A 22,865-nucleotide genomic window follows, 5' to 3' on the forward strand; every position below is an offset into this window, starting at 1 on the left:
TATATACATTGGTGGGGTACAGACCGCCGCTTTGCGGTGGTCTGCCGCCGCCGCCAGTAGGTCCGCGGGGGAGCCAGAGCCTTCACATGGCCCGACTCCCGCGCGGACCGAAAAAGAAGCTCCAAAATTGAGCTTCTTTTTCCGTCGCGTTTGCAACGTAGCGAGGCGCCAGGGGCGCGCTCGCTACGTCACAAGCGGCGCGACGCGTACGGACGCTCAGCGTCCGATACGCAAAGATGGCGCCCGCCATGTAGAAGGGCCGGCGCCATCTTGTACGGACGGAGTCCGTACTAGGCCCAGGGGCGTCTATAAGAGACGCCCCTTTTTTAAAATGGGACGTCCGGAGGACGTCCCAAATGGAGGTGCAGAAAGCACCTTACTCACTTTTTCCAGGCAAGCATTCTCTGAAGATGCCAGCCACAGATGCTGGCGAAATGTCAGGAAGAAACTTTTCTGGAACATGGCCACATAGCCAAAAAAACCCACAAAAACTATTTCATAAAGCTCCTTGAATGTTCATTAAAAAAACACTTGTTAGAATTGGCCAAATTCTGTTGCACTTTTTCACTGAGACCTACTTTAAAATTTTTATTTAGGGACACCACCATTGCAAGTTTATTATTACATAACAGAACTGATAGATTGGAAGTTGTGCACAAACAATGCCTGCCATATTTCTGTACCTATGTCCCATGTAGAAGCTTTCATAATAATTTGCTTCTGATAATCTGTGAGTCCTGGTAGAATTAGAGAGCACACAACAACAAAAAGTATATTTTGAAAGCAGGGCTGCTGGGCAAAGTGTGTGTGTGTCTAAGTTCAAGTAACCTGTTGACTTATGGCACCCCTCATGATTTTCATAGAGTTCTAGTCTGGATGAAGGAAAGTCCAGTTGCAAAGGTCATACGGCATTCAGTTCAGCTTTCAGCCTCATTGGGCTGATGTTTGTACACTAGTCTTGCAGATGCAACTGTTTAAGATATATACATCTGTTTGGTCTCTGGGGAAGTGGTACTTGGTATCATTTATATTCTGATATGATCTTGTGGCTAGATACTGCCAGAATATCTTGCAGTTAACTTTCCTTCCTTAAAACATGAATCCTCCTATTTCCATCCCTCACGGAGTAATGCACACAGGTCTTATCTAAATGTTTTGCAATGCAACTATGCAAATATTCTAATCCAGTGTGCTACAGGTTTAGGGCAAAAATGAAAAGAAGTGCCTATAGAATTTAAAAAATAACAGTAACTCAAATGTGTCAATTATGTAGAGAGATCTTGTAGCACCTTTGAGAGCACCTTTGAGACTAACTGAAATGGAAAACCTGTTGAAACACTAAGTACAATGTTATCATTTAGAATGAATTTTAACCTCATATTTAGTATCAGGCATTCTAACACTAACTTGACACATTTCAATTAGTCTCAAAGGTGCTACACAGTCTCTCTATATACAGTACTGATTCCACAGACTAACACGGCTATGTCTTTGAATTCAAATGTGTCAAGTTAGTGTTATAATGTCCGATACTAAGTATGATGCAAAATTTCATTCTAAAGGATAACATTGCATTTAGTGTTTCAACAGGTTTTCCATTGCTGTCATTCCTCCTGGTTTTCTGTTGCACAAAAATAAAATCCATAGTTTCTGCTTATGTCCGCGAGAGGTGTATCAAAAAGTTTGCATCAGATATGTAAATCCTTCCCCATTCTCCAGTGTAGCTTCATTTTTCAAGAACAAGCACTGCCCCCCCCCCCCGTTTTAATTAAATGTAATGCTGTATGCCATACAAAGAGAAAAGCCCATTTATATAATTTTATAATTTGAATTAATGTTCAATGGGCTTGCGAGATGTGTGGTGGGTTGCAGAAAGATAGGAGAATAGAGAACCAGTGTGATATAGTATGGTTAAAATGTTACGCTGTGATTTGGGAAATCCAAATTTAGGCCATGAAACCCATTAGATAACCAGGCATTTAGATCCTGGGGTTCTCAGAGGAGGGTCAGCTAAGGCACAGAATAGCAAAACCTGGCAAAATTAGCCTCATCTCTGAATTAATTTTAACTTTCTTGCTGTCTCATGTACTTTTGGGATTGCTATGAGGGTGGGGTGGATTGGGAATACAGAAATTGTAAACAGTATTAGAAATAGCAGCCTATCTGGTTGAAAATTATTTTAAAGAGGTGATGTTGTTTGGATTGCTAGAGCTCTTTGTTCTGGAGACAGTTTTTCTAGATGACTCTTGCAATTTTCTTGTGATACACAATACTCTGAGTTTTACAGGCTGATGTGATTGTGGTTGGACATGTATTTTAGTCTAGGACTAAGTACATTTTGTAGCTTCTTTTAATTTTGCTTCATTAATATTCCAAGGAGTATATTTTCTTCATTTGATGAAGAGGCATCTTCTATGTGTTATGCAACAACCTGTTCAATAAAATTATTGCTACACACACACAAGCACACACGTATATACATATACATCTATCTGTCTATCCAGATTATAGGTGCTTATTAGTGGTGCACACCAAGTACTACATCAAGTGAGGTTCCCGCTAAATATTTATCATATATAACTGCCTGATTACAAAGGAATCTTGTAGCATTTATGAGACTAACTGTGCAAAAGACGTTGCAGCATAAGCTTACATAGAATTGCCTATTTCTCCAGATGCATCTGACTCACTTCTTTTGCAGAGTTAATCTCAGGTGCTGCAAGATCCCTTTGCATACTGATATTTTAGACTTAACACAGCTACATCTCTGAACTATTTAGTCTACATAGGGGCTTTTCAGACTAGCCATTAAGGCCAGCCTGGGGGTGGAGTCGGGGCATCTCATCCACATGATGCATTTTGCATCTCCTTTCTGCACCCTGGCCGGATTGGGGCCATGCCCTGATCTGCCTGAAGAAAAGGCGGCTGGAGCCCGTCCCTTTGGGGCTGTTTGTACAGCCCTATAGTGTACTGTGAAAAGCTTCCTCTTATACATTACATGTACATTAGAATTATTGATAAAAATAACATAGAGAAATGAGACAGTTATGACAGGGAGATTATACAGAACTGTTGTGATGGAAGTTAACAACTGAATTACTGAAAACGTTTCAGAGAAAGTGGGTTGAAGACTGTTGACTTTTATTTGTTTTAAAGTGGATGTTGTAAAATTCAGTAAATAATTTTTTTTAAAAGAAAGGCTTCTTCCTGAATGTTGTTTCTACAGAGAAGAGGGGAATTGTACAGTAATTCCAAAAGTTGAGGTCCTGACATCTCCCAGATATGTAGAGTGTAGGATTTAAATCAGGATACACTGGCCCTTTCACTAATTCAGTTTTTGGATTAGAGGCTGACTAAAGATAAAGGAAGGGAGAAATGCAGTTTTAATGAAAATGGTCCAGGAAAGAAAAATCTTGCCATGAAACCACTAGGAGGCAAAACACACAACACCAGATATAATGTGTTTATATGTGTGTGTTGATTCAGAAATTTACAGGAACATTAATTGTAATTTCTGCCCAATGATCTTTTCAGTATCAGTGAGGTATATGGGGGGGGGGGGAGATCTGGATTTTCATTGTGCTGTTCATTTAAATTGGTATACTCTAGTGAAGGAGAACAGTGACATGTCTGCCATCTCTGAGGTGGGGATAGAAATCTATTTTTTATTCCATGCCAATATCTGTTTTCAAGCTGGCTGTGTCCTGGAAAGGTTACATGCCACTCTCAGGGTAAAGTTAGATCTAATCTTGCTGGCTGCTTACAAAGTAGTATAGATAGATTGAAATCTGCAAATTTTGACTTCCTGATGGAAATAGGATCTATGAAGAGTAAGAAGTCGGAGGTATCCTCTGTTGTGAGGGATTTAGAAGTAAGACACCAGGGCTAACCAAAAGGAAGGAATGTGTGCACTCAGTTGCATATACCAGATGGGTAAACTGAACTGGTATGCTGAGTAACTTTCCGGCAATCAAGTAATCTCTGCGGGGCGTAATCCTGGGTGGGTTGCTAATCTGCTCAGTGAATCTCAGCAGGTCAGGAAGAGCTCAGGGGATGTGGTGTTATGGATGATGCTTAAAGGTGACATGAAAAGGATTCTAAAAATTCCACAAGCAACATTTGGTCCTTGTAGCACAGCAGTGCTTTAGAGACTTAAGGTAATCAGAGTTGAAACTCCATTGTACTGAACAGCCTGGTGATAAAAGTGTCTGTTTCCAAAAGCTTGTAACCACAAGAGGTATTTTCTCAATCCCCGCCCCCATGAGAATAACTAAGCCTAAATCTGTGACCAATGTATCTAGTCCTCCCCCAGGGCCCCAGCTCCTCTGAATGATCAGTAGAAATATTTGGTTTGAATTCCAGTTCAAATATTTGTTTGGAACTCTAAATAATCCTTGGAGAAATCTGCCTGTTGCTGCTGCTACTACTGTGTGAACATGGAAAAGTAAAACTGTCTGAAATCATCAAAGAACTAGGAGTTTTTTAAATACTTAAGGAGCACCTGGAAGAAGCCTAAAGAAATATTTGATTCGTTTTCTTTAAAGTTTTTGTATGGAAGGATTTGTCATTGATGGTTTCAGTGTAACAGAACAATCCTATGTATGTTTACTTTGAAGTAAGTCACTGCATTTTATTCCCTTGTGTGTTTACAAGTACACCTAAAATAATTTGAAGTTCATTATAATACCTTTGGTATTACCTTTGGGAGCATTCAATGTTCAAGGTGACTTTAATAGGTGAAGCAGAGAACCTTGTCTGCATCTATGATTGTGAGTACAGAGGCAGAGTATGGGAATTATTCTGAAATAAATTAATACAAAGTAAAAAAACAAACCCAAAACATTATACATTATATTGATTTTCCCCCATGTGCTAAACCTGTAAATCAGACCACCTTGTTTCATAAGTCCAGGCCAATGCACCCAATGATTGGGGTTCATGGGAGTAAAGTCCCAAACCTCTGGAGAATGTTTTGGATTCCATGTTATTCATGGTGCTCACCAGGGGGCCTTTAATACATCATCATCCTCTATCAGCCCAACCTACCATACAAGGTTGTTGTGCAGAACAGATGCCTTGAAATAAATTCACATGTATGCTGTCCTGAAAGGAATCAGAATAATAGCAAGATATAAATATGCTGATTAGATAAAATAAATTTTTGAATCCCTGGAAATAAAATATATTTCCTAAACCCTATTACTATCAAGACAATAGCACAACCCTGCTAAGAACTTGGATTGCATTACAACTCTCACCATCTCCCAGCCAGCATGGCTAGTAGCTTTTCTGGCTGAGGGTTTCTGGGAACTGTGGTTCCCCCCAAAAGTAATACTCCCCTGCTCTGATCCTACCTTACAAGGTTTCTGTAACAATTAGATTGAATAATACTCTCTCTCTCTATGTATTCAAGTCACATGCTGACTTGTGATGAGCCTTTGAATTTCATAGGTTTGTTGAAGGCAAAAATACACGAGTTTTGCCAGTTCATTCTGCTGTCCTGAAATTAATTGGATGTGGCAGGATATCAGTATGACAAGTACATACGTACAATACATTTCCTGAGATCTGGAGAAGAATCAGTCTGTTCTCCTAACAAGACAATAGGTAAATACAGTATAGGTAACCACTTACAAAGCAGAAAGGTACCAAGGTGTGCATGTACCTATCTGGGGAATTAGCCAGCTGTAGCATCCTACCAAATGGTGGGAAGAATGATATTGTATGTCCTCCTCCCTCTTTCCAAGATCTAGTGAAGTGAGGGAGTGGTGTAATTATCCTTGTCATAGGGTGGACACATGCAAAAGAGGACATGATGCCTGTATCTTTAATAGTTAGGTAGAAGAGGGAATTTCAGCAGGTGTAATTTGTCATGCAAACTATGCCAGCTGAAGCTCCCTCTTCCACATAACTATGAAAGATGCAAGAGCCCCATCTTTTACTGCATCTGGCTACCTGACCTTAGCAGGATATTATACAAATATCTTATTTTCTGTTTGTGTCTGTACATGCATGGATGTGGATACACACAAACACAGTTTCATCAAAAGGTTTCATCAAGAGGTAATTTACAGTCTTAGGTAAATTATCTCTTGTAACTCGGCTGTATTCATCCTCAGCTTGTACATTCAGAGCCTTTTTAAGTGGGGTCCAACCACAATAATCCAGAGATCATCCAGAGAGCAGGATCATCTTAAGGTCTTGACCCATGTCTTTTAAAGGACAGTGTCACTAAAAGGTGTGTATTGGCTCCCCCCCCTCCCCAGTGTTACAAACATATCTTCAGAACTATTGGGAAGCTTTTCTCGCTCCCAGAACTAAGCTTGCAGAATGGCAGGCAGACAGCAACTAGAAGGCGGTGGGGGGGGGGGAGATAAGAGAAAAATTGGTTAGGGAGTTTTTCTTTTGTTTTCTGGAGAGTCCTGTAGTGACTGGCTAAAAGCTCTTTGTTTTACAAAATACCAAATAGATGTGAGAGCCCTACTCTGTGGATCAACACCAGAGGCCAAACCAAAGGTCTACCAAAAACGCTTGCTTCATATGCATTTCTTCTGTGGAGTTGGTTCCATCCAGTTCTGGCAGGGATTTAGTAAACATTAGCTTGATGTTTATAGTGAATGTCTGAATGGGCAAAAGCTGCTGGATTGGATATAGATGCCAAGGTTCTTTAAATGCATGTGCACACACAGGCAGGCAATCAGACACACATGCACATAAAGCAGATAGAATACCAGGTGGCTTTCCCTTTTGTCTGCTTCACTGCAATAAAAGACAACCTGAAATTCATTCCCTGTATTTTGAAAGAGGCTATGGAAAGAAACCAGGCTGGAAAAGCAAACATGTATTTTATCTTTGACCTCTTCTCTGATAACCTCTAAAGGTTTAGGTAAGGTCTGAGGGCAAAAGAGAGAAATTATCCCTGTAGATGCTATTATGTACAGTTGTGAAACTGCACTTGCAGAGGAAGATATTAAGAATGTTTAATTGTGGAGGTCAACAAATTAACTCCTTCAAACCATGTTAGTCATAATTGGTAGATTCAGAGAACCAGTTGCAGAGTGGTTTAAACTGGGGTAGATTGACATGGGAAATTAATGTAGTTTCCAGGCTTGCAGGGGAGACAAGTGTCAGAGTCTTATAACTGAACAGAAATTTGGAGCTCTGGTGATACAGTCATCCTTTCCTCATTCAACTGGGAGGATTTTATGAATTCATCTGATGGCAGTGGTTTGTAAAGGTGAAACATAACTTGTATGTTATAGTGTAGTAGGCATGGGCAACCTTTGGGTCCTCCAGATGTTTTGGACTAACACTCCTATAATCTTTTGCCATTGACCATGCTGACTGAGGTAGATAAGAGTTGCATGCCAAAATATCTCTATAACCAGAGGTTGCTCAAAAAGCAAGGTATTGAGGTGCAAAGAAGGATTTCAGCTGGGGAACAGCATGGAGAAGGGTTTTAAATCACCCTAAAGGCGATAATCTAATATTTCCTGGCTCCCTCCGTCAACTTTATACTTTATAAAAATGTGGCTGATCTTACCAGATGATTTTTTTCATCCTGTTGAAAATTGCAACATGTGAGTGTGACATACATATTTTATACAGAGAGGGATGATCAGCTGTGTCTACCTCTTCAGTATTTGATTTTCTTGCTTTATAATACATGCAACTGTCCTCAGTATTTATATTTATATAAACATATTTATAATGCATGCAGCAATCATCAGATGAACAGTGGGCAATGATGGAGTACTGTACTTCTAGTCTACTTTCTGGATGGGTCTTGAGCAAATGAGCATTCTGACATTTCTTTGTTGGAAATCTTTGCCCCAGCACTTTGCTTTGGGTATCAGTGTGGTTGTTTTCCTATCTCGGTGGAGATGGTGGAAGCAAAGGACTCTAGTTTCCATCATAAGACATAGCCCACTGAAGCACATAGTTTCCTAAGTGACCTAGAAATCCTCTGGCTGTCTTACAAATCTTGCTCTTTGATCCTGATTCCATCAAGAATCTTCTTAATGCTAGAGACAAGAAATGCAGAGAATCTGACATGCTGGCAGAACCGGTTTCTGAAGTCTCTGATGAAACACCCCACCTCCAGGTCTGCTGCCCTTTATACTTTCCCTATCTGTGGTCAGTTGTATGTTAACGGCAGTCATGGCTTCATTGGTGGCTGGAAGACAAATTCCAAGACTATATGTAATATAAGGTGTGGCAGGTGCCATTCTTGGAAAAGAGGCGTCCAGGTACATTCCATGTTGTTTCACTCACAGTTGCCCATTCTTCCTGTGAGTCAGTAGTGAACCCTGGACATCAGAGCTCTGTACACATTTTTACAAATTGATCTTTTGAGTAGTTCCTTTCTTTAATATTGTTTGTTTGCCTAGAGCTTACCCTCCCATTTCCTGCTTAAACTAAGGATTAACAAACATTGCAAAGCTCCATATAGGCTAAGACTAGGACATCTGTATTCCTCTAGACATTGTTGGATGGCACCTCCCATCATCATTCAACCATGATTGTGAGCATTGCTGAACGAGAATGGAAATTGCAGTCCAGTAGTTTCTTGGAGGGCTCTACATTCTTCACTCTTGGATAGCAACTTGATATTTTCTGAGTTTTGTATTAATGTTATCCTTGCTATATAAACTGGGTGATTATGAAGACTGTGATGCTGTAAAAACTGGGGGATTACATTTGACAACCTATTGGAAATCTCTGGATACAAAACTTCCTGCCTTAATGTACAAGATGAGTGTAGATTATATATATATATATATTTATACAGTAGCTTGATAATTCTGATTTCTGCCTGATTGACAATAATAACATAGAAGATATATGTGTGTATGTGTGTGCCTTTAAGTCACCTATTGAGTTGTGGTAACCATGTGAATTTTATAGGGTTTTTAAAGGCAAGGATTACTCAAGAGGTGGCCTCTGAAATACAGCCTATGGGGTCTGGTAATTGTTGTCAGTCTCCCATCTAAATGCTAACCAGAACTGATTCTGGTTAGCTTCCAAGATTAGATGGGATCCGGTGTCATTAGAGTATTTAGGCCTAGAAGATGTATAAGATCTCCTAAATCAATTGAGATGTGAGTTGCCTTTTTTATTTAATGTTTAATAAACAGAACTAAAATTGTTACATTCTCCTCAGTATCTAAAAAGTTTTTTTTTTCTGACAGCCAAAAATATTTGAACTACAGCATTACATTTGATTAGGGAAAAGTTAATAAATGGAAGCACACTTAACCATGCAATGCTCTCTATGTTTGTTCAAAAATAAGTTCTGGGGTATTCAGGGGGTGTATTCCCTGGTGAGAATGCATAGGGTTGCTGATTCAATGTGATTTAATTATTGTACAAAACAGATTGCAAAGATTTATTTGGAAATTGTTTGTATTAGAATACTTACACGTATTTTAAAATACGACAGTTCAGTAGCATATATGTATTTGTATTTATTGTGCATGGATTCTTCTGAGGCTTTTCACCTGGTGAAAAAAGTTAACTACACTTTCTGAAACTTTCCAGTTTAATATTCTTTAGTTATTGTATTGGTTAATCTAATGAAACAAAATGTGCTTAGAAAAGAGCATTTTCCATGGAGAAACCTAGTAACAGAAACTTTTCTGTTATATGTCTTGTAATCATAATGAATATGTGCACATTTGTGTAAAGTATGAGCTCAAACCTGAAGCTCTCCATTCCTATATGTGACATCAGTAGCAGAGAGACCAGAAGGCACAGTTTTACAACCCAGTAAAACTTCTGTGAAACTTTCTAGGTAGTATTTTCATACTGAAGGAAAATACTTGCTCTTAAATGCTCTTGGAAATACACCTCACTTCCCTGAACTGTGCATCACAAAGATGGTTGAAGCATGTGAAAGGGGATTTTGAATCTCATTTCTCTGTTTGAGGCATGATGACTTGGCTTCCATACTCTCTCCTGGATAATTGGCTGATTTATGGGGCAGACTTCGTGTGTTTTTGCACTGCAACTGAGAGGTATGTTTAAAAAGTCCCTCTATTCGACTTCTCTAGGGTACTTAGATTTTTATATCATCCAGGTTATGTAAGAATATATGAGGAGCCCTGATAGATGGCAAGAAGTGCTCATCTGAGCAGGCATTCTTTTCATGTACTGGTAAATCTGATGTTTAAAGAAAGCCCATAAGCAGGCTATTTGGGCACTAGCACCCTTCCACTCATGTTCCCCAACAACAAAATCCCATAAATAAATCCCATAGACAGAGGGACAGACAGACAGACATTAGCCAGTGTTAACCTTATCCATAAAAATGAATGAGTGAAATGGTGCTTTAGGGCATGATAATGCATTATTTTTTGTGGCTGTACTAATAGGGAATGTGCTGTACTATCCCTGTTTCTGCTGCCACTATAGAGCGTTTGAATAGCAGAAATAATCCAGTTTGATACCACTTTTACTGCCAGGGCTCAATGCTGTAGAATTCGTGAATTGTAGTTTTGTGAGACATTTAGTATTCTCAATCCTGAGGGCTCTGGTGCCACAATAAGTTACAATTCCCAGATTTCACGGCATTGAGCTATGGCCGTTGGGTCCCTATTTCTGCCGTGTAGATGCAGCCTATGTTATCACTTCAGAACGGTGCTTCTAGCAGCCTTAATAGTGTCTGGATGCCTTCCTGATTCTTGAGCTCAGTGAGATAGTTGGATCTGGTGCCTTTTTAGGCCAATCTACAGTAGGTAAAGAATTCATTGGACTGGTGCTTTGACTATAAGCCTAAAAAGAATGTGTCAGATCGAGCACATCCTATTTGTATGGTGGAAAACTATTGCCTGGAGATTGCCCAGGCCAGTGGTTCCCAACCTTCCTAAAGTCGTGACCCTTTAATACAGTTCCTCATGTTGTGGTGACCCAAACCCATGAAATTATTTTTATTGCACTTCATAACTGTAATTAAAATAGGTGTTTCCAATGGTCTTAGGCGACCCCCATGAAGGGTCATTCGACCCAAAGGGGTCCCGACCCACAAGGTTGGGAACCAATGGCCCAGGCAGACCATGAAAACAATAGCACTCTTCTGTCCAAGTTTCCCAGCAACTGCACAAGCAGAATCGTTTTTAAACCCATATATAAATTGTTAAGTATATATTTCAAATATTATAAATATGTATAGGCGCGTGGTTAAATGCCTGTACTGCAGCCATTCACTCAACCACAAGGTTTCGAGTTCAAGACCAGCAAAAGGGCCCAGCTGCGACTCAGGCTTGCTCCTTCCGAGGGAGCTAAAATGAGTACCCAGACTGTTGGGGCAAATTAGCTTACTTGCTAATTAGCTTACTGGCTGTTCACCGCTATGATCTTGGATGCGGGTTATAAATAAAACTATTATTATATTATTTTATTATTATTATTAGGCTGATAACATTTTTCAAAATATACTAAATGCAAAGCTGTTTATAAATAAATAAATAATGTTTATTTCCTGTCTCCCCTCAGGCAGAGGTGGCGTACAACATATTAAATACACAACACAATTAAACACACATAATGCCTTACTAGTAACATAAAACCATAAGGTAACTGAAGCAAAACTGGTGGTGGTTCTGTCAGTTGAAATGGGTATAGGTCAAATGCCAGGTGTCTCATATTGAGAAACCAAAATCAGTAGAAGCCTGAGAAGGTAAGCATTTATAGGGAGGTTCCCTCAGTGACCCCCCCCCCTCAAATGCTGAAGATCTTAGTCATTGATGCTTCTATTAATGAGGGTTAAAAAAACCCAAGGTCTTTCAGGCTGCAAAATAAGTAGCTGCAGAAACCAGACCATGGAAAGCAGATCTGTAAGGACAATCTATCTGACATGACACCATAGTCAGGGCAGGTCAGTAACTAACAGACTATACGAAGGAGCCAAAAGAGTTGTACTTGGGCAATATACAGATGAAAACATAATTCTGAACTGGGACAGAACACCAGTTCCATTAGAGCAATCTCTTAGCTCTTTAAAAAAGGGACTGTGTGTCTCTAACTTTTAAATTGAAGTTAATATTTTCATGTTTTTTTAAAATTTTTACAAGATTTGTTCAAGGGATTTGCCTTTGCCTTCCTCTGAGGCGAGAGAATGTGGTTTGCCAGTGTTGCTTAGGCTGCATCCCACTGCAGAAAATCCCGTTGACCACCACTTCAACTGGCATGGCTCAATGCTATGGAATTCTGGGAATTGTAGTTTTGTGAGATACTTAGCATTCTCTGTCACGAGAGCTTTGATGCCACACCAAACTACAGTTCTCAGAATTCTATGCATTGAACCATGGCAGTTAAGTGGTGTCAAACTGGCTTATTTCTGAAGTGTAGATGCATCCCTTGGGTCCCAGATAAAACTGCTATACCCCGTGGCTCCCTCTACCCCATTCCAGTCCATACAGTAGTGTTGGGGCTACCTTAGTTTCATCTCAGTTATTTTGAGAAATAGATGTTATGACATGATGGTCTTCTAGACCAGAGTAGGGAAAATGTGGGCCTCCTTTAAGCTTACGTCCAGTATAGCTAATTTTAAAGAATGATGGGAATTGTAGCCTGACAACATCTGGGGGCTACACGTTGCTTTATACCGGTTCTGTGAGATGTCAAGATAACTTTGTTAAAGGTTTTATCCGTGACAGACTGATTGTTTCTATTTATCCATAGTTTTTCTCTCGGAACTGAAATACTGGCATGGTTAACAAATACATGGAGAGAGACTTTTTAATTCTACATTCATATGCTGACCTTTCCTACTGCCCACCCCATTTCATTCTGTTCTGTTGTGTTGTTGCTTTTTTTGTTCCACATATTTTAAATTACTCTATGAAATTTGTTGTGTGTTTATACTAGTCCCTCCTTCTAATATGAATTATGTAACTTTCCTATAGGCCCTCCTCTCTTTCCTTTCATTTGTCTCTTTGGACAATTGTCCATTTCTGCATTTGGGAAATCCATATATTCCTGTGTGTTGGAACCTGATATGTGTGTGCCTGAAACTTGGTTACATAAAAAGATCTATAGATATCAGTGCTCTGAAACAGAGAGGTGATTGTTGAAATTTGTTGTTGTTGTGTGCCTTCAAGTCATTTCTGACTGGAGCCCCTATCATAGGTTTTCTGGGGCTGACAGTGTGTGACTCACCCAGTGGGTTTCTATGGCCGAGTGGGAATCAACCGACTCCAAGTGTAGTCCAATTCAAGCCCATCCAGTGCTTCTCATATTTTCTCATCCCCCCTGAAGAAGAACATCGCCCCCCGCACACTGTATGTCATTTGTCAAATTATACACTGCATACGAGCCTCCCCCCCCTTACACCTCCCCCCCCCCTCCGCCCCACTACCTGCCACCATACTGGCTCTCGATCTAACTGAAATAAGTCTGTTTCCAATAACTGGAAGACGGTCCTCCACCCCCCTTTCAGTTTCACATCACTCAGGTCAAAACTATCCCCAGTTGCCAAACACAGGCTTACAGACAGCCAAAATAAAGCTGCTTCGAGTCACCGTGGAGGTATGGTATTTCAATGATGCATGCGTCCTAGAGTCCAGAAGTCACACACAGCCATGCTCCAGCCCTAGGACGGAGTGTGGTTGGTCGACTTCTGGACTCTTAGGACGCACGCATCATTGAAACACCAACCTCCACTGTGACTCGAAGCAGCTTTATTTTGGCTGTCTGTAACAGGCCACAGTTTCCTCTCATTTTGCATTTGGTGCTAATGCAGATACAGCTGGCCATGGCAGCTGTGTTGTAGTTTGCCAGGATACTGTATTTAAGTGTGTTTGGTTACTTGCTGTGAATGCTGAGTTTTTGTTTCTTGAGGGGTTAAATATTCCAGCAACCCTTTTTTTTGTCACAAACATGTATTGATATTTTCAGTCTTCTCAAAATCAAGAATATGTTGTCCGGACTTCCTCATGTGCAGGGCTGCAATCCTGTGGACACTTGTTGTCGTGGTTGTGTGTCTTCAAGTCTTCCGACTGATGGTGACTCTGGCAAACCCATCACAGGGTTTTTCTGGCAAGATTTGTTCAGTTATAATAATGAAATAGATTCCACTGAACACAGTTGGTAACTTCCAAATAAATATGCTGGGATTGTATTACACGTAAGAAGACAGAGAAGGTTTTTTAAAAAATATTATTTTGCTTCTCAGCATTGGATTTAAACTGAAGAGAATGATCACATGAGCTCCTGACATGTTTAGGCAATGGGGCACGTGAAAGCAGAAAACCAAGTAGAAATAGGGCTCAGTACAAAGGCTGGCCACATGGTGTCCTGGGGATGTTGGGGTGGATTTGTTTTTTGTCTTACGCCATATAGTAAACGGATATTTGGAAAGCAAGATGAGCTTGTGTTTCCCACTGCCACTTTCAATTCCTTTATAGATATGAACGTTGAGTAACACTGTTCTTGCTGTTCCCGAGTCATACATTTGTATTCTACTGACATGCTTTAAGCAGTGTAGCCTTTGGCAACATCTAAAAATTAAATGGAACAAAAATGAATGAACAACACAAGGAAACAGTTTAAAGTAGTTCTTCTGTGAAATCTGCTTTCTCTTGGCTGCCTGAACTTGAAATGAGTTCCTAAAAAAAAAAACAGTAATTAGTTTAAATGATTCAAATGCTCTGGAGATGCTTGAAACTAGGTGGTGATATCTTAGAGATGAAAATAAAAGAGCATGTTTCTAGGTAAACTGTTGAAGAACAGCAACCAGGAAAAGTAGCAAATTCTAATTGACCTGTCTCTTTCATTTCTTTCTGTCTCTGAAGTATGAACTGCTTTTTTCAGATAAAAGAATTAATCTGACTAAACTGTCTGGAAGTTTAAAATTTCTGAGTTGTATTTGAAATGACAAATGCAATATGATTCACCTTTTCTGCCATCTGTTCATGGGTTGGCCTTGAGCTATTCTGCAGATCACTTAGATTTCAAGAACCAAAAGACACTTGATCAAAGAGAAACCCCCAAACAAATTGGTCCAGTTGACTATCAGTGGCCTTACATCAGCAAAAATGAAATAAAAAATGAATTGCATTTGGCTAGGTAAATCCAAAGTCTGTTAAATTCATGTTTAATTTCATTAAATTTTGGTCCTGGCAACTACCGTATGAGTAATTTGTGGGTGATCCCAACAATCCCACACTCAACTGCTGTACCACACTGACTCTTGTATCCCAGCATGTAGTTCTGAGTGGAGATCTGTTTGACCAATAAGGCAAGCCAGAAATAACAAAGAAACACAAGCACATCTAATGAGAATCTGAGTATAATCAAATGATTTATCAGTAGTATTGGTTATTTTAGTATCAAGACAGTTTTCAATTTAAAAAATAGTACAGATTAAAATCTCTGACAAAAATAATAATTTCATGGTAAATGGCATAATAATATAATATATAGCATCTGTGTATGGTATAAAAAGGTTTTTAATACATAAATGCCACTGTCTGGACTGGCATCCCATGTCAGTAAGCCCAAATAGAGGTCCCAAGAAGGATGTAGAGGCTGTGCACTCCAAATAAATATTTGCTTAGTGATAGAAACTCGATACAGGTTGAAAGAAAGTATCATTCATACTTCCAAAGGCAGAATCTGCTTCAAGGATGGGATGCATTCACTATTTAAAATACCCTGTCACTATCCTCCTCCTTTCGGGGGTCCCCCAGTTCTGAAAGGTATATGATAGCTCTGTTTAATATTTGAAGGGATGTATATTGACGGAGGGGCAAGCTTGTTTTCTGCTGCTCCAGAACTCGGACCTGGAGCCAATGATGCAAGTACAGGAAAAGAGATTCCACCTCAACATAGGACAGAATTCCTGACAGTAAGGCTGTTTGACAGGGGACCAACACTCCCTCAGAGTGTAGTGGAGTCTCCCTCCTTGAGGTCTTCAAAACGGAGCTGGATGGCCATCTGTCGGGGATGCTTTGGTTGTGATTTCCTGCATGGCAGGGGTTGGGACTGGATGGCCCTTGTGGTCTCTTCCAACTCTGTGTTTTATGATTAGAGATACTGGATTGTTTAAATATTGTTTCCTTACTGCACATTTCTGCTTAGTCTGATGAACTGACGCTCTCACCCCCAGTTAGCCATAGTGCTGCCTTCTTCCTCTTGGAAAAATTATTCTTCACATTTAAAAAATAATTTAAAATGTATTTAAATTGAAAACATAATTTTAGCAATTGGATGGTTTAAGCAAGTGTACTTTCTCTTCTTTGCTGCCACCAACTGGCCAGGCTATTTCCTTCCTCCTCTTTCTCTATCTTGTGTGATCAGGGAGTTGCCTGTTGTTTTCTGCCTTGCATCACATCCTGTGGCTTGAGATTATGATCCTGCTCAAATATTTTGTAGGCACTCAGTTTGTGTGCTATCACACCATCCGGTGACAGTTTGAATCTGACAGTGTTGAATGTGTTAATTTTTGTTTCTCGCATGTTTGATTTTTTAAAACCCTAAGCTCTTTCTATTACGAATATGAAGAAATGCATTAAATCAAAAGATGAAAGGAAATTCTCAGCCATCCCTACTCTTCTTACATAGGATCAGATGAGTCCTAGATGTTATGTCACCAAATTTCAGTGTGAGTCAGATCTACAGAAGGCAGCTTGATTCGAAACAAAGGGTGTGCTGCATGTCTAGCTGCCAAGATGGGAAGACAGATTAAGTTGTGAACTGGTGAGCCTGGGAGGTGATGGGTAATATTTTGGGTATGTGTGCAAGCAGTGTCTCTGTAATCATTCTTTGAGGACATGTCCCTGATCGGAGAAGAATGATCCTTTATCAGACAGATGCTGCTGCTCAGATGAAAAGTCAGTGCAGCCAGAATCACGGACCATTTCACACATTACCCCAGGCTTCATTTCAGTTTATTTGTTTCAGCCAGGAGCTACAACATCCCATGTTCCACTCATTTATTTATTTAGGGTATTGCGCTGAAGCAGCTACAAATGCCTAGTGGAGTGTTCTCTCTAGGAATCTCTAGGCTCTTCAGTACAACTTTTGGTTAAAGATGACCATAGAATTGCGCTAGAGGAGTTATCTACAGAGAACATATTAATAAAATTCATGAATAATCAAATCTGCAAAAGTCAAAGCCACAAATGTGGAGGGATGAATGTACAAACAGAGCTTAAACATATATATGTTTTTGGCCTTTCAAATAGCGTAAATGTAATAGGTTATTGTAATCCCCAAAAGTAACTTCTCTAGTTTCTGGCAAGAATTTGGTACAAATTGAGGTTGCAATATAGAGGGCTATATTGCTACAAAATATAGGAAATTAAGAAAGCGTTGAGAATTCAAAGTGCACTCTTTAAAAGAGATTTTTATGAAAACATAATTTGGTGCCTCATAGCATGCTGGACTCCCAGTTCCTCATGTGATTCTTGCAGTGAACACAACTGTTTGCCCCACTCCTCTCAAACACTAGGATGTTTTTTTCAGGACAAAGGGTTTGCCTGCAATTAGACCCCAATGTTTGTTTTTTTTAAGTTAGTTTTTATTATTATTATTTAAATAGTTGTTAAAAGTGTGTGTGTGTGTGTACATGCAACAAAGAGTTTCAAAATTGAAAATTAGGGTTGTAAGATTGTTATATACATTTGATATCTAGTTGCAGAATATCCAACATACCATGAAGTTTCTCTTTCATTGCTTGGTCAATAAACTTGACTAATACTACAGTAGAAAAGTACACAATGAAATTTCAGCGATTTTGTACCCCTCCCAAAAAAAAGTCAATAATAAGTTCCTTATTTTAGAGCCACACAGGGAAACCCCTTCGGATAAATGGGTTTATTTGAACATAAATCTTGGTTCCTCCTGGGCTGTTTGAGAGATGGGGAAATCCAGTTAGAATAGGCTCCATTTTTGTGGCTTGTCAACTCAGTAATGATTTCTAGATGTTCAAAGAGAGAGTGATTGTGCTGCTTCCCTCCCTCTTTTTCCATGAGTGCATGTTGGCTGAAGTCCTTAGTGGGAAATACGAACCAGATTTTTCTGGGTGTGGTGTTTATATGTGTGTGTGGGAGATGACATCAGTGCCCTCCACACCTTCACCAGCTGTTCAAGGTTCATAGGCTGTTCCCAGGCCAGCTTCATCTGGCAGATTTACCCACTGCAGCACTAACTCAGACTGGCGGGTAGACAAAAGAGAGAGATGTTGATCTGGGAGGAGAAGAATACTCTTGAGTGGCTTCCGTCACAAATTGTTAAGCTGCTTGGTAAGGAAAAGTTGAGTTCTCCTTGGTAAAAGCTGGGACGATTTCTTTAATTTAGTTTTGCAAGGGCTTTGCGGTGTGAATTATGGAGCAAGGAAAGTATGCTAATAGCAACCAAAAAGAAATTCAAGATGAATTGCAGAAATGGTGCCTAAAAAGCACAGACCTGTTGCCACTTGCTTGTCTGCTTTGGTGAGCTTTTTGAAGCCAATGGTAAATGGCAGGTAGGGAAGGATATGTGCCTGTATCAGAGTGAGGGTGTGTTTAAGTTGTATGTGTGTGTGTCATGTGAATGCTGGACTCGATGCAAGGTGTAGAGGAAAGAACAAGTGTGCTGGCAGGACATCCAGGCAAAAAGAGAAACTCATAGGAACTTTAAATGTCATAGTGTACATTTGTATTGTATTGTGATGCAACCCTCAATGTCTTCTTGAGGGCTTGAGAAAAACCTCTCACTGTTCTTTGACTTGGTACTTCAGAGGGAGTTTAAAAGATAGGACCTGGCCAGCAGTGCTTGTAACACCAGAAATGCACAGTCTGTATCTCAGAGCATTTGGCCCTTAGCCACTCCCTGAAAAATCCCATCAACATTTTGCCATATCACAATGTGGAAATGGTGTTTTTTGGATGCTGAGATCACTGAGAGATGGGAGTATACTGAGATGTGTTCTGCACTGAGAAGTGTGTCTGTGGTCCTGAGCCAATGTTAGATGTGTCCTTTGAGGCTGAAAATGTTTGCATCTTTGACTTAAGCATTTTCACTGGAAGCGTTTGGGTAATTTATCAGACAACTAATTGATAATTTCTACTTAGACGTTTAGCAGGTAACCCATCATGACTTTGATGATGAAAGTATTTCTGTGTGCAGTTAGAAATTGCTCAGATGGATTTGTGTACAATTCCCCCGCAAGTCACAATTCAAGGTAATGCATAGAAAAGGAATGGATTTGTGTTACTGCCCATAGACTTCCTGGCTGTCATAAGTCACAACTGTGCAATCCCCTCCAAAGTGTCAGCAGCATCTGTTATGTCTCTCATAACAAATCCTTCATCCCACTTAATTGAAAGTGATGGGAAGTTGTGATTTGATGCTTGTGTAGAAAGGAAGCAAAGGAGTTTCCTTCAAAACACAGGTACCCTTTGGGAGGCACTATTGTAATGTTGCTCATACTGCATGATCTGTGTTGATCTGAGTAGTGTTGCCTGTGGCCTAAATAGACAGGCCCTACTCAGCATGAAACCTGGGCAGGGAATGAAGGTGCCCTGAGGAGCCATCTCTCCCTTTACTTTACAGTTATTGTTTGGCTATGTCAGTAGTTAAGTACCGTACTTCATTGGAGCAGCATTATTTGCTTTTGTAGTGTCGCAGATGGATAGTGAAACCCAGAGGCTTTCGGGGTAACAAACATTGTGTTGGTTGCAGATATTTCATCCAACATTTGTCTTCTTGTTGCTAAGCCCTACATTAAAATAGAGAACCTGGTGCTTCCCTGACCATGTCATATATCAGTTCGTGGGCTGGTATCAAAATTTCAGTTTTAGGAAATTGTTAATGTTGACCTGGGTGGGTATGTTTTATTAACTTACCTTCAGATAGTATTTTAAAACCATATTGTTTGAGGGGGACCACTAAATATTACTCACTAGTCTTATTTCAATAAAAATGTTTGCTCTTAATGCTAAAAATCCACAGTCATATTTCCCCCCTTTAAAAAATAATTTCCCCCACTCTGGACTGAGGGGAAAGTCTGTGCTAGGGGCAATATTTAAAATAAAAGTGCTCTTTATGACTATTTAACTTATTGAAGACTTAAGATAGGCTATTCATTTTGAATTATCAGGAAAAACACATTTTAACGTTTGAAACTACTTCACAAATATAAGATACAAAGAAGCACCTTAAAAAACATTGACTTGTGTTATTGCAGGCAATTCTTCTTACTGGTAGTCCTTATTTGCGTAACTCCTTTAGTTTTCAATCCTTATCTTGTTGGTCCTCACAAGTCCCTTTAAATTGCTCCATTAATCCCATTTTACAGGCAAGAAACTTAGACTGTGAGATAGTATCTTTTCACCATGACAGCCAGTGTGGCCATGATTTACCTGGAATCTGAACCCAGTTATTGATTAACAGAATTATTCACTCATATTAAATCTCTGTCTTTTTTCTTGACACTGAATCTGTTTTTGGCATACACTTTGAACAAAGCTCACTGCTCTGTCTGCAGCCATTGGAAACAGGCTGTAGAACTCAGTCACATAGTTCTGCTTCTTTAAGGGAAGATTTGCTGAAAATCTCGCTGACCAAAATGTGATGTTTAACATGAAGACATAATAAGTCGAGTGCTCTGTTTCTGCCCACTAACTATAACCATCCTCCTAAATATCTTAAAGGCACTGGATCATGTCTGATCTGGGAAGCTAAGCAGGGTCAGCTCTTGGATGGGAGACTACCAATGAATACCATGTGCTGTAGGCTGTATTTCTCAGGAAGGAACCTCTGGGTATTAATTGCCTAAGAAAATCCTATGAAATTCGTCTGTTTGCCAGAAATCGACAGGTGACTTGAAGGCAGACACACACACACACACACCCCTCTGTAACTATCAGCCTTGATTCTGGGAAGCTCTGGTCATTTAATCTTCAAGAAATGTTTATTGTTCCTTTGTATGTTTGATTTCAAATCAGTTGTTTTCTTGATGATTTCAAGTTTGATTTAAATCACTTTAATTTAAAACAATGCATAACCTGTCGCTTTCTCTAACTCCTGCCTGTCATAACTTGCACAATTCAGCTTTACATTTTCAGGGCTCCTTAAAAATGTGTTTTCTCTCCCTCTTTTCACAGAGTTCCCCAGATTCCTGGTTGCTCCCTATCCTGGAAGAAATGAAAGGATTCCAGATTCTGCTTCTTCAGACATGAACTCCTCAGGACCCCCTGTGACCCAGCTGCCTGGATCCCTGACCAATGCTAACCACATTATGGAGGATTGGAATGACCTGGCGCCAACACCTGCTGATGCAACCTCCTTGAGGGTTGGACTGCTGCACAATGCCAACAACAATGCTGCCTCAGGACCCTGGCGAACTTTGAAGAGCCCTTCCCTTTCTTCTTCTGCCTCCCACTCCAAACTGAGCTATCTAGAGCGTGTGGTGTTGGAGATTGTGGAATCGGAGCGCATGTATGTCCGGGATTTGCGAAGTATTGTAGAGGTAAGTCTGCGTGTCATGCTTAGCCTGCATGTTGTGACATATTTCTTCAGTTCATTGCTGTGTTACATGTCATACGGGCCTCCCATCATTCTGTTTTGGCATTAAAGGTTTCTTCAGTCTACCATAGGAGACCCAGGTCAAAGCAGGAGGTTTAGAGGATCTGATGGATTTGTCTGGCCAAGAAGGCCTTGCAGTGTTTTGCTGGTCAGAACCTTTGTGCTCTTCTCTCAGTTCCTTTGAATGAGGAATATATATTCATGGCATGTGAATAAAATAATAGTTTGTGTATGCTGCTGTGAATTTCGTCTGTCTCCATGTTATGCTTGAAATTCAGTCAGTGGCCTTGATGGCTAGGGGATTCTGGGAACTAGAGTGCAGCCCCACAAGGTTCCACACTTTACTGAAACTATATGACATGCTTTTGGAGTTGTTGACCACCTTTGGAAATATGTAAAAAGGGGGTCTGGGTTATATATACTCTCCCTTGACTTGGCTACCACCGTTACACATGTAGGTGGAGGAGCAATCTATTGTAATGTTCTAATTTTTTGCTTTCTGTCTGTGTGGCAATGCTCATGGCATACTGTGGCTTGGCAGAATTACTTGGGGAAGATCATAGACATGCAAGAGCTGCTGTTGCGACCGGAACAAGTCAGTGCACTCTTTGGGAATATTGAGGATATCTACGAGTTAAATAGGTGAGTATAGTTTATGTATTAGCAATAGCTATTTTGGCATCCCCACAATTTCTCTCTTAGCACACTTCTACATTATAGAAATAATGCAGTTTGACACCACTTTAAGTGCTGCAACTCCATCCTACAGAATCCTGGGATGTTTAGTTTTACAAGATCTTTAGCCTTCTCTGCTAAAGGGTGTTGGTGCCTCACAAAACTACAAATCTCAGGATTCTGTACAATAGAGTCACTGCAATTAAAGCTGTGTCAAACTGCATTATTTCTACAGTGTAGATGCACCTCTCATTCCTCTTTGAAAAATACAGCAGATGTAGCCTTCCCTAAAGGGTTTGGTCATAGCAGTGGGACAGGTAGAAGGCAAGCATGAGACTCCTACAATCCTATTTTACCCTATCAATGTAGATCTATTAGCAGGTCTTACAAACAGCAAACTAGCCATGCCATGGTTTATCCTGTTCTTGTTCCAGCCCCTGTTTGATGTACTGGTTTTGACTGAAGCCCTGAAATGGGACCAGTTTGCCTGAAAAAAATGTTCTGTCATGCATGTACTTATCTAAACATTAAGATCTTCTTCAAAAGCCCTATTTTGAGTGCCCCTGCTTAATCAAGTGAGGTACATAACTTTTTTGGGGGAGGGGTACTCTTTAATGGTGTTATCCTGGTTCAAGAACACCCTTCCCAAAGAAGATCACATAGTGCCATCTTTATAGTCT

General features: G+C 40.0%; 1 protein-coding gene across 6 annotated transcripts in view; it reads left to right on the forward strand.

Annotated features, from left to right (window-relative positions):
- The window catches only part of PLEKHG3 (pleckstrin homology and RhoGEF domain containing G3), a 64,565-nt gene that overhangs the window by 12,792 nt on the left and 28,908 nt on the right, over positions 1-22,865 (forward strand). For 5 of the 6 annotated variants that reach the window (XM_042441017.1, XM_042441026.1, XM_042441052.1 and 2 more), the window contains exons 1-3: positions 18,170-18,245; positions 21,090-21,454; positions 22,052-22,152. In XM_042441017.1, coding sequence (XP_042296951.1) covers positions 18,182-18,245; positions 21,090-21,454; positions 22,052-22,152 — 530 coding nt within the window. In that variant the 5' untranslated portion in view covers positions 18,170-18,181. Of the gene's footprint in view, positions 1-18,169; positions 18,246-21,089; positions 21,455-22,051; positions 22,153-22,865 lie in introns of those variants that run through there. The other variant, XM_042441043.1, reaches the window with a different exon arrangement.

The sequence above is a fragment of the Sceloporus undulatus genome, chromosome 1 (assembly GCF_019175285.1).
Source record: "Sceloporus undulatus isolate JIND9_A2432 ecotype Alabama chromosome 1, SceUnd_v1.1, whole genome shotgun sequence".
Lineage (NCBI taxonomy): Eukaryota > Metazoa > Chordata > Lepidosauria > Squamata > Phrynosomatidae > Sceloporus > Sceloporus undulatus.